The sequence below is a fragment of the Ammospiza caudacuta genome, chromosome 13 (genome assembly GCF_027887145.1).
Source record: "Ammospiza caudacuta isolate bAmmCau1 chromosome 13, bAmmCau1.pri, whole genome shotgun sequence".
In the NCBI taxonomy this organism is placed as follows: Eukaryota; Metazoa; Chordata; class Aves; order Passeriformes; family Passerellidae; genus Ammospiza; species Ammospiza caudacuta.
The window spans coordinates 3,593,379-3,606,365 of record NC_080605.1 but is presented as its reverse complement, the minus strand read 5'-3'; the positions used below and the strand labels follow the sequence as shown (position 1 = coordinate 3,606,365).

Here is a 12,987-nt window from a genome sequence, read left to right as displayed (position 1 = left end):
TTTTTAATAAATCTGGGAAAGTGTAACGTCCTTGCCAAAGTCATGCTACGAAGGCAATATGCAAATATTAAATATGAGAATGTAGAATAACTGAAAGGTATTAAGTAGAAATTGGAAGTAACTGCTGACAGTGCCTGAAAGCTAATGATGTTAATTAACAGTATTCCCAGGGATAGGTCCAAAGAAGGAATGGGGAATGCAATAACACAGACCTGACTTTTCTGTTTTCTTTATAGAATTCTTATCGAATATAAATTAAGTCAGAAAATGGCAAGTTCCAATTAGTATGGCTAGATAGCAAAGGAGACAAAGTAAACAAGTGGCTGTACCTTCCTCATAATGAACCCATAAACAGCTCCTCCTATTCTTTCAATTAAGCCTCCAATATAAATGTGCCATGCCCTTTTCTTTATTGGTTATCATGGAAACAGAGCAAGCCTAAGTTTCATCATTATTTAGTCAAGAAGATGGATTCAGTTTATATTGGAATATAAGACCATTCTGAAAAAGCACAATATTATGTGTTTTTCTCATAGAGTTTATATGCCTGTTCTCTTAGTATGTTGCAAGTCAAAGAAGTACCAGGGTTTCCAAATCCCAGTTAATAAAAGAATCTTTTACTCAGTCAGCTTCCAATCTCACCAGCAGAGCAGAGGACAGTTCACAGCCCCATTGCAAACTCTGGGTGCAAATGTATCATTTTCTGGACAAAAGTAACACCACAGATTCAGAAAATACTCAGCTACCAATGTCAGCTGTGTAGGCAGTGGGACTTACAAGAATGACATAATAATACTTTATTTGAGTTTTGATTCAAAAGGAATTTATTCCTTTAAAATGCTACTGTTTCTGTTTCTGCTTCTCACCTGCTTTCACTTTGACAACTAAAAAATTTGAGAGGCAACCCCTATCAAAACAATTATTTCTCATGAGGCTGTGTTTAGAATAATAAAAAAAAATAAACAGCAGCTTCAAGAGATGGTATTTGTGACTAGTACACAACACAAAAATATGCACAGCAAACAGGGAGGAGGTACAGAGCCTTTCTGAGGGGCTGTGCTGGTTTTGCATGGCCTGACTCCTGGTGGCAGGGGGGGCACAGAGGAGGTGCAGGGAGAAGCTGCTGGAAGCTCCCACCGTGTCCAGCAGAGCCAGTCCCTGAGGGCTCTGAACATGGCCCTGCTGCTGGCCAGGGCCAGTGAGAGATGATGGGAGTGCCTCTGGGAAAACATGGTTAAAGAGAAAAAAGAAAATCAGAACAAAGGGAGGCACTGTAAATTCCAGATAGAGAAGAGGAGGAGGTGAGAACATGTGAGGGAAACAACCTGGAGACACCAAGGGCAGTGGGGAAGGAGGGACAGGAGGTGCTGCAGGAGCCAGAGCTGGGATTCCTTTGCAGACCCTGGTGATGATCATGGTGAGGCAACTGTGCCCTGCAGCCCTGGGAATCCATGGGGATGCAGAGATCTATCCACAGGGAATGGGGATCCATGGGGGATGCAGAGATTGATCCACCCACAGGGAATGGGGATCCATGGGGATGCAGAGATCTATCCACAGGGAATGGGGATCCATGGGGATGCAGAGATCTATCCACAGGGAATGGGGATCTACAGGGGATGCAGAGATCCACCCACAGGGAATGGGGATCCAGGGGGATACAGAGATCCACCCACAGGGAATGGGGATCCAGGGGGATGCAGAGATCCACCCACAAGGAATGGGGATCCAGGGGGATGCAGAGATCCACCCACAGGGAATGGGGATGCAGAATGCACCCCCAGCCCTGGGGAGGTGCCCACAGCAGAGCAGGGCATCCCTGGGTGAGGCTGTGACCCTGTGGCAGACCCAGGGGACAGAGGGGCCCTGTCCCCAGGCTGGAGCAGCCTGTCCTTGGACACTGCAGCCCTGCACAGACAGACAGACAGACAGAGCCATCCCAGCAGGTTTGGGAGGGCTCTGTGCCCCGGGAGGGACTCAGGTTGAGTTTGGCTGCTGCTCAGGAGATGGATCCAAGCTGGAGAAGTTCACAGAGAAATGTCTCCCATGGGTGGGACCCCATAGTCCCACAGGGGAAGGACTCCTCCCTGAGCAGTGGAAATCTGGGGTGACCAAACCCCCTGCCTTCTCCCTGAGTTGTTGGTGAGAAGTAGGGAGGGGTTGGGGGAAGAGAGGGTGTTTTTAAGGGCTTATTTTAATTCTCATAATCCTCCTCTGACTTTGTTGGTGATAAAATTCACTTTGCATCTCTAAATTTAGCCTGTTTTGCCCTTGGAGTGTTTTCTCCCCTCCTAATATCAACTCATGAACCTTTCAGTTATTTTTTCCCCTCTCCTCTCCATAAGTGAGTGACTTTGTGGGTGCCTGGAATTTGATCAGTGTCAAACAAGACAGGGAGAAACAACATCAGGAAGATAATCTGGGTATTTTGTCAGAGAAACACTGTGTCAGTGTTTCTGTCAGATGAACACCATCCTCAGGTGGGAGCTGTATCTCCAAGAAGTGGGTACCCAGCTGCACACCTGGGATTCCCCTCCTGGGAAAGGAAGGCCAGCCATGTGGGAAGGGGGACACAGCACCTTGGATATGAGGGAGTTAATGGGGGACCAGGAGGGAAGCAGTGACACCATGGCAGGGCTGTGCTTCAGAAAAGCTCTGTGCAGGTTTGCTCTTCCAGCACAGGGATCAGCTACTGGTGCATAAATCAACTGGGAACACCAACTTCTTTGGCAGGATGAAAGTCCTCAAGAGGCAAATATTAAAAGTCACTTAATGTGTGTACTGATCTCTGCTTTGGCTTCCCCGATTTGTAATTTTTTCTTGTTCAAGCTGATGGATGAACTGAATGTTTTTAATTATTTCCAGGCTATGCCCTTCAGAATTGCATTGCTTTCCCTGCATACAGTACTTCTGTCCAGAGACTCCCTTGCTTCATTAAGATGGAAAATCATTTCCGTTCCAAAAAGCCAGAGTAATGGTGTTTTAATCAAGTGAAGTGCACACAAGCTGCTACCATCCTGAGCACCCCCTGACACAAATGCAGCAGCACAGGGGTGCATTGCATGCTGCCTGTGGGATGCAGGAACCCCAGATCCCCTGCTTTGGAAACGACACCACAGATTCACCTAGAAATGCCACAGTTTCACCTGGAAACACCACCACAGTTTCACCTGGAAACACCACGACAGTTTCACCTAGAAATACCGCCACATTTTCACCTAGAAATACCACCACAGTTTCACCTAGAAATGCCACCACAGTTTCACCTAGAAATGACGCCACATTTTCACCTAGAAACGATGCCCAGTTTCACCTAGAAATACCACATTTTCACCTAGAAATACCACCACAGTTTCACCTAGAAATACCACAGTTTCACCTAGAAATACCACAGTTTCACCTAGAAATACCACAGTTTCACCTAGAAATGCCAGTTTCACCTAGAAATACCACCACAGTTTCACCTAGAAATGATGCCACAGTTTCACCTAGAAATGCTACAGTTTCACCTAGAAATACCACTTTTCACCTAGAAATGCCACCACAGTTTCACGTAGAAATGCCGCCACAGTTTCACCTGGAAATGCCACAACAGTTTCACGTAGAAATGCCGCCACAGTTTCACCTGGAAATACCACCACATTTTCACCTAGAAAAGCCACATTTTCACCTAGAAAAGCCACATTTTCCCCTAGAAAAGCCACATTTTCACCTAGATCCAATGGCTCCACCTCTGAAGCTGGCTTGGACAGAAAAGCAGAAGAACAATGGGAAGTAAAGGTGTGTTAGCACAACACCAGCACAGGAGAGGGGGAAATGAGGCTCTCTTTTTGAGAAGTGTTCTACTTCACCACAACAACTCCTTAAGAATAAGCCATCAGTCAGAGTTCAAAATTCCTCAAACAATATTTGAACTATTAGAACTTGTATGCTTGACAATGGTAGGATTTAAACAAAAAGCTCAGAATTCAGGACAAATGTGTTACCTGAGTTACAAAGGAGCTCACACATGAAAGAAAGCTCAAAGAGACTAAAAAACCCCAAACCTCAGCAGCTTGGAGAACTTCTGATATCTTCCAAAAATAGGGGGAAAAAAAGAAGCTCTTTACTCAAAGCCAAGATTAACTACTTAGAGCTGCAAAGGCCTGATTTGGAGACTGCCCCAGAAATATTCCATTATTTCCACCAGTGCAGAGGAAATCAGCACCAAACCTGTCTGCCAAGGGCTGGACATCATCATTCACCCCCACACCCACCGGCAGAGTTTGCCATGTGTGGGCTGTGACACCCATGGGATCAGATTATTTAGATATTTCTATTATTTATATTTATATTTAGATATCAGATTATTTAGATTCTATTCTCTGCACAGGTTGGCTTCTTTCCTGGTGTACAATTCAAGATCTGCTGCTGCTTTGCTAAGCCTTCTTTACTTGGCCTCATTAATTCCATCTGTATTAAAATGAGATGTTGTGTGTAGCTTAGATGGAACTTTTGAAGGCACTTTTCCAAATGAAATTGTAAGTTTATGTTAGGAAAAGGATTTATAGCACATAGTTAAAACAGGCACACATATAAAGTCTGCTCTAATTAGGCATTAATTTTTGCAGAACATGCTTTTATTTTAAAGGTTTATATATTTCAACAATATTCCAGATGTGTATAGTACATCTATTATTTTATATAGATGTAAAACCAAATAATTTATTATGGTAGCAATCTTTAACTAAATTTCTTTACTGAGTAATTTAATTCAAAGAGGTAAATAACTGGACACCAGAGTAAGTTAGAATGGGCAGGTCTTTTATACTGTACAAGGTGACCTAAGTTTAAATTTTAAAAAAGAAAAAAAAAAAGGAAAAAAATTATCTTGATTTTCTGACCAGCATTTTTGGGAAAATCTTCTTCCAGCTAAATTGTTTTCATGTTTATCAGAATTCTGAGTACTACTCTATTAATCATTCTGCAATTAAGTACACATTGCTGTCTGAGAAAAGGCCTAAGACTGGGGCATATGTGGATAGGACACTTGACACAGATGTTCCTGAAATGCCATAACATCCATCCAGAGTAAATGTCACAAATCTGTTTGGGTGAAGCAAACAAGAGCACTCTGTGCACAGAAGCCCTGTAAAGGATGAGTTGCAGATGCAGACTTGAAGTTATCATTTTTATTAAAAAATACTTCAGCTGTAGTTGAGTCTCAAACCAGAGCAAAACACCAGAGGCAAACCAAAATTAGGTCTTGAAGCAGAGACAGAGGAGAAGGCAGAATGGTAAAGGTATACAGTATTACACAAGGAAGATGAAAGCCATTTTATCGTGTTGCTAGTAGCCTTTGGAAAAGAAAATAAAGAATAGCTCACAGTGGATTTCACTGTGTGGATAAAGCACGGGCCAGGCTCAAGCCTGGAAAATCATGGTCCCACAAGTGGGAGAGAAAGGAACACCATGAAAACCAACACAAACAATCTGTAATTAGAGAATGAGTCTGTCCCTGCTTTCCCCAGTGTTGGGCACTGTGAAGTGTTGGCCTCATCACATCTAAGAGTTATTGATCACTGCTTTCAGCTGCCTGCACCAGACACCAGGGCTTTATTTATGGCCAAAAATATTACCCTTTTGGCAATAATGTCAAAGACCTGGTAAAAATATGGATTGTAAAGGTGTAGCATAACAATAAATTTAGATTTTGATTAGTGTGATAGATTTGTGCAATATGACTTCCCTGACTTCACTGCACTTAAGAGGTTTTGATCATGTAGATTTAAATCTGAAGTGACAGACTCTATCATGAGAAAGACAACTGAAAGGAGCCAAATTTAGATGTCACAAATTCAGAAAACATCAAAGAGATTGGCAAGTGCTTCACCAAACATTTATATTAAGCAGGAATTATTTTTCTGATTACATCTTAAAGCCAGTAAATGAATAACCATTTTTAAATGGTTACTCACCTCCTCCTAGCATTTATTTTTCATTTTTCAAAGCAAAGCATATCAGTACAAATTATTAATCTCTCAAATAAGTTATCTTTATTAAACACCACTATGAAAAAATCATAATTAACCACAAAATAGTTAGGTCTCATACCTGCTCTTTGCATTTTGTGGGGTTTTATTAATAATTATCAGTCGTGGCACCAAATTTAAGAGGTAATTACACAAAGTGAGTGGGTTTGCTGCAAGGTACCAGAGCTTGCTTTAATTCAGAACAAACAACCACAACTGAAGGAAACTAACCTTAAGTTACATTACAATTTGGACCCAACAAATGCTCAGTATTTGTAACTGATTCCATCTGAAGCACTTCCCCAATTTTTTGATAAGTGACCAAAAGACTTTCCTCACCTATTTAAGTTTTCAACTGTTAAAAAGCTCAAAATACTTTTGGAAAGGGAACACATCTTCCCCATCTTATAAGTACCTACTCCAAGTAGCTGTATTAATGATGCCTTAGAGCAAAGGCCAAGCAGCTCAAACAGCTTCAAATTAGGCCCTTAGGGTTAGCAAAAAAGCAGCAGTTACATTTACTGACAAATACAACATTTCCATGGGATAAACAGATCAGCATGCTTTAGTATCAGTTGTTTCAAAGTGCTGCTGCTCAGGTTTTGCTGGGTTTTTGGACAGCAGGTTCCTGCCCTGCCTTGCTCTGCAGCACATTACACAGCAGTAGAATAAATGTGGTTTTGTGCTGATCACACCAGGAGCTGGAGAAGAGCTCAGGATCTTCTCCTAAAGCCTGGTACAGCAGAATCAGCGTCAGGTCTCCAGAACCCACACAGGAATGCTGCAGACAAGCTCTCTTTCTCTTTAATAGACACCTTCTGACTTTGATTTGCAGCTAAACATTTTTGAGAAGCAGCTAGGAGAAGCCTGAAGGTTCCTCCTGTAAGGTGTCTAAAGCTTATTTCTGATGAATTAAAACAATATGCTCTTTACTTGTAATAGGCACAGAATCACAATGTCCCACACAACCTCGAGTTCATTGCTGACAAATTGCAGAAGTGAGTTCAAGCTCAAACAAAAGCCAAAAGCATCATCTTAGAGGAGCTCTTGGAGCACAGAACAATCAGAGCAATTTTATTTAGACTCTACTACAAATATCTATGAGTTTGTAGATCTGATTTCAAAAATAAAGCATGACTGACCATCTAGGCTGGGCTTGTTTCTTTCGCTGCAGCAGGTCACAATGTGAATTATCATGCAAGGAGTTCCTGAGAGCTTTCCTGGCACTATGAAAACCAACCTGATGGGGCTGACAGAGCTTTCACTTAATGCTGTGCAAGATCTTTAGCTGTAATTGTCCTTGTCCAAAAGACTGTGGATTCATCATGCAGACTTATTGAACTGAAGTCTTCAAGCAGCATTGACAGTGATGACAACAGCTCTGGCAGTTGAAAAGCCCCAAACAAATGTCATAATTCAGTAGTGTTTCCATTATCCATTTCTGCATTATTAAGTTATACCTAACAAAGGTTATGGTCATGAGAGAAACCCTACACATCAGCTAAAGCTGCCAACTCGGATTTTCACATCTTTATTATTCTATTTTCAGGTAAATATCACTGTAGAAGTCAGAAGATTAGAGAAAATATGATTCTGTGTTGTTTGCCTCTCCCAAAGTGTGCAAATATTACCTCACACATGACTCCACAGTGTGTTTCCTTTACAGCAGAGTACTCATGCAAGCTGTGATTAGGATTAATTCTGCTCTATCAAAGGTTCCAGCGTCCAAGCCATACAGGTTTGGGTAAACACACAAAGGAGAGCTTTTTTCTGGTTTTGTTTTAGATCTCTAACCTGGAATCACAACCTTCAGCTGATTCTTGTTCTGCTTTTTAACCGAGGTTAAGCAATCACTTCTGTTCCACTTTCGTTCATCTCAGTTTCCCCATTTGTAAAAGGGTGAAAGTCATAGAGTCTTTCACTACATTTCACAATTTTATGACATCTATACATAAAGATGCCTTTCAAGGATTATTGTTGCTAGAAATATACATTAATTATGGTTCACCATTGATTTATTTGTCATTGCTTTAACAACACTGGCTGTATCAGTCTAGAAGAGAAGAAACTAATGTTTTTTATTTCTAAATAATTACTTTACTTTCTTTCTTTGTTTAGGGATAAAATATAACATGGGATTCCAGCAACCAAAAAAAGTAAGTTTTCAGAAGTACATAAAGAAAATTGTACCCATATTCTGAGTATGGAGTACAGATAGAGATGGCTCAGATAAGGCCACTACATGGAGCTGAAGCACTTAAAAGGAAAGATGCATCAAAAACTTAGCCATGAAAATGCAAATTTCCCTCTTAAAATAGGAATTTGATAAGCTATGCAACTTCATTTTTATGAGGTTTTTTTCCTAGACTGGGTATTGCTAAAAGATACTGTAAACTTTGCATATATTAATATTCTGTATGAAATCACACTGATCAAATGAATGCCTTGAGAGGTGCTTAAAAAACAGGCTCAAGAAAAATTCTGGTGAAATTCCCCCATCTAGTGGCAGTCAGGCTGCGCGGGGCTGCCTCCAGCAAGGACGAGAGCAAATTCTGCTAAGGAGCAGCCGTGCCCAGCCCTGCCCAGATGTGCCCAGCTGTGCCCAGATGTGCCCAGCTGTGCCCAGGTGCCATCGCCTGCTTGGGCAGGTGACAGGGATTGAGAGCTGCTGGGAAAGATGAAAGTTTGACATGAAAGTATGACAAGTATGCTTGGCAGAAAGATTTTTGAATGTAGAATCTGATGAAGGAATAGAGATGGAAGGAAGTTTTGATATAGAAAAGAATTGCTGAGCCAGTCTTACTGGATAACCAAGGAGGCAAAGGGTGTGTTAGTTAGAAGGGGTTTTTATGGCTTAGAGCAAAGCATAAACCCACCCCAAACAAGAAGATGTTTTTACCAAGCAGAAAGAGAGCACAGGCAAACAAGTCAGCCAAGTTGCAAGTAGAAAAAAGATTTCAGAATTTTCCACTGCAAGAAAACTGAAAAACAACTTCTAGCTTAAACTGTAATGCACTGACTTTTAGTGCTTGGAGAACAGTAACATGAATATGGTAATTACAGTAGTTATGATAGGCTGTAGATTATAGTTAAGGTATAGATTTGTTCTACTGTATTAAGATGCTCAGCAAAGAAAAGTCTATAATGCATTGTAACCAAAAGAAAAGTATATAATGCATTGTGACCAAAAGAAAAATATATAATGCATTGTGATCCAAAAAAAGTATATAATGCATTGTGATCAAAAGAAAAGTATATAATGCAATGGAACCAAAACCAAAGGGTCTCCAGGCCTGCCTGCAGCTGAAGCTGACAGCTGTGGGCACAGCTCTGTCACCCACAACCCTGGGCTGCTGTAACACCTTGGATACAATAAACTGCATTTTGGAGAGCCCCTGGGGTCCCACATCCCTCATTCAGGCTCTCACTGGCAGCTCCCCTGCAGTTCCAGCCCGACCTCCTGCACCCAGCTTGCACTGACAGGAGGCATTCAGTTTGCCCAAAAGCTCCAGGGCCATCATCAGCATCATTAAAGGTACAGAATTCCAGGAAGCCTGAATTTGATAACCTTTAAATATCAGCCATGTCATGAGTAAATGGGATTGAATTACAGCCAGTCTTGTAAAGGGTAATGTTTAGAAATACATCTGGTATTTACAAAGACAAACACATTTCTGACAACAGAAACAACCTCTGAAGGTGAGGAACAATCACTCCCAACACTGAATAGTGTTTTGCATAACAAATTATCAGTTGGTTTCCCAGGCTGCACACCACCTCCACGACCAGAGCATCCAACCTGAATTCTGCAAATGTCCTAAAACTTGTGTTTAATACTGATCTGTTGTGTTCAAGTTTTTTGTATATATATATATCAATACAAGCAAGTCACCTACAAAAAACTTTTTTTTTTTGTTTCTTATCACCAATCTTTTTAGTAATGAATCCTGAATCTCTTTTCTGAGACTTTTTTATTCTCTGACCTTTAACAAGAATGTGACAAGATAAAACCTCCCTGACAGAACAACTATGTCACCTATTGCATTGCTTTTTTTCAGACAACAAAGACTTGTAAAATTGATTAAGATTTAATCTTAAAGAGCACCCTGAAAGAGCATGACCCTTCTAATCCCCAATTGTACACCTTAAAATTCACACAGTATCTTATTTTTAAGCCAGTTTTAAATACTATTGGGGGACCCCTGAAAATCAAAAATTTAAATTTAAAATTGTAAGCATTTAAATTTAAAATTGTAAGCCCTCTAACTAAGTATTTTGGGTCAGCAATAAGCATTCTGCAACTACATATGGTCCTCTGTTGAAACACTCCATGATAGTTTATATGCTACTCTGATCCAGGTGACCTCAAAATGGGGATGACACACAGCTAAACAGTGATCAGAACATAATTTTAATCTTAATCTTAGAGGCATAGACAGGATTTAATTCAGCTACCTGGAAAAGCAGGAAGTGATGGAGCACACCTGGGCTGTATGCAGGGAGTATTAACAGAGATTCCCCAGTGAAAAAGAGCAGGTCCCACAAGCCTCACCCACAGACCTGCTGTAGTTACTCAGTTTTTGCTGCCCTAATCCCAGCCCCAGCTTCATTCCCACCTCTCACTGCTCATTGTTTCCATTGCTCTGCCCCAGGCTCAGCTCATCCAGCCTCCCTTTGGGTTTCCCTTCATGCTGCCCTCCCCAAAATCACTTCTTGTGTGCCAAACCTCTCCATTTTCACTGACACCTTCCTGTTTCCTTCTGCCCCCATTTACATCTCACTCCACCTTGCAAACCCTTCAAACCCCCTCCCTTCCCCTCTGTGCCAATCTGCCCTCATGCAAAGATAAATTACTGACGTGAGGGTGGGAAACACACAGCCCAAACAAACAAACAAACCCTTCCATTTGGGTGACAACAGGGGCAGTCTGCAATAATTAAGCAAGTTCTCAAAATACTCAGATGCATTTCTGTAAAAATTTCAACAATATCTAAGACAAAAGTATGGGACAAGATCTGGGTCCACCACCTAAAATACAGTAATACAGGTAAATCCAAACAGGAACTAAAATTTACTGGAAATTTAGATCAGGTTCATCTCTGCCTTTAAGTTTCATGTAAGCACAGAACAAGGGGACAAGAGAAGAGCCACAGTGCAGTGCTGAGGGCTCATGACAATGAGTTTTGTACAATTGTAAAAGTTACCAAAGATCCACGTGAAGTGGTGCAAGCTGTAAGTAGTGACAATCTCTCATTTACTAATATCTTCAATCTGTTTTTCCTCAGCAGGACTGTGTTTCCAGCGATAACCAGGATAGAAGATTAAGAAAAAATACTGCAGACAGAGCAGCAACAGTTAAGCAGAGCAATTCATTAGAGCCATCTGAAAGTGTGCCCACCAAGCTTCAAAGCACCGACAGAAGGCAAAGCAGCATCATGTTTGCTATGAAAGAGCAACAGAAAGGTGAAGAAATTAATTCCATCAAGCTCCATAAACGCAGGAGGAGGTTTATAATTAAAAAGAGCCCAATTCTGATTTCCATGAACAGCTCCATTCTCAACCTGCCCACACTTAAATATGAGGATAGAAACAACAGCAAGTGGAAAAGTCTCTATGAGATCCAAGGAGAAAGGAAGCGGATTATGAGGGAGACTTGTTCCAAATACAAGAGTAACAACAGAAGAATAATCACTCCGTACCACGTGTCCAGGATATTTGTAGAGGATAAATACAGGGTTCTGTACTGTGAGGTGCCAAAAGCTGGCTGCTCCAACTGGAAGCGTGTGCTGATGGTGCTCAACGGGCTGGCCTCCTCCACCAAGGACATCCAGCACAACACCGTGCACTATGGCAACTACCTGAAAAGGCTGGATGGCTTTGACCACAAGGGCATCTACCACAGGCTCAGCACCTACACAAAAATGCTGTTTATTCGTGAGCCCTTTGAAAAGCTGGTGTCTGCCTTTCGGGACAAGTTTGAACATCCAAACAACTACTACCACCCTGTCTTTGGGAAAGCCATCATCGCCAGGTACCGTGTCAATGCCACCAAAGAAGCTCTAAGGACAGGCTCTGGAGTCAAGTTCAAAGAGTTCATTCAGTACCTGCTGGATGTACACAGGCCAGTGGGGATGGATATACACTGGGATCATGTCAATAGGCTGTGCAGCCCGTGTTTAATAGACTACGACTTCGTTGGGAAATTTGAAAGTATGGAAGAAGATGCAAACTTTTTCTTGCACTTAATTGGTGCTCCACAAAATTTAACTTTCCCCAAGTTTAAAGATCGTCACTCCGATGAAGAAAGAACTACCACTAAAATTACACAACAGTATTTTGCACAGCTTTCTCCTTCTCAACGACAACAAAGCTATGACTTTTACTACATGGATTACTTGATGTTCAACTACTCCAAACCTTTTGAAGATTTATATTAATTTAAGGGCCTGGATATTTCCACAGTCACATCAGTTGAATTGTGTGACAAATCCAGGTGGCATCTGTTTATATATACTTACCTGTTAGCAAACAATTGGTTGAAGAGCAGGGAAAAACACAAACCAGAATATAAACAGATATTTACACCTTCACCTTAATTGCCTCCTTTTTCAAATCATAGTTTTTTCTATAATTTCTCCACATGAAATGTATGTACATATATGTATAATATGTCAGGGTCCCCAAATAAAGCACAGAATTTTCCAGGCTGGTGTGGCCTGTGTTTGCACGTGGGGGTGTTTGAAATGAGGGGAGCACAGCTGGCAATTCTGAAGTGCAGCCAGTACTTCAAGCTCTTTGCTGTTCAGAAAATAAGTCGTTAAGTGATGGAGCAGCAAGAAGTGAAATACACTGAAAAATATTTACAGTTTGTTGAAATGTGCAAGGCATGAAGCCATTCACAGGCCCCATGTGTTTGGAGGTGGATGTTGATCACTGATTCCTGATATTCTTAAGTTTGTCAGGGAGAAAAAGTCTA

The 12,987-nt window shown here is 41.4% G+C and overlaps 1 protein-coding gene across 1 annotated transcript in view; it reads left to right on the top strand.

The window, feature by feature from the left end:
- Nucleotides 1–12,758, top strand: part of CHST8 (carbohydrate sulfotransferase 8) — a 201,638-nt gene extending 188,880 nt beyond the window's left edge. Inside the window, exons 3-4 of the mRNA XM_058813697.1 lie at nt 8,130–8,167; nt 11,300–12,758. Of these exons, the coding sequence (XP_058669680.1) occupies nt 8,130–8,167; nt 11,300–12,448 (1,187 nt within the window). The 3' untranslated portion in view covers nt 12,449–12,758. The remainder of the gene's footprint in view (nt 1–8,129; nt 8,168–11,299) is intronic.
- The last annotated feature ends 229 nt before the right edge of the window (nt 12,759–12,987 follow it).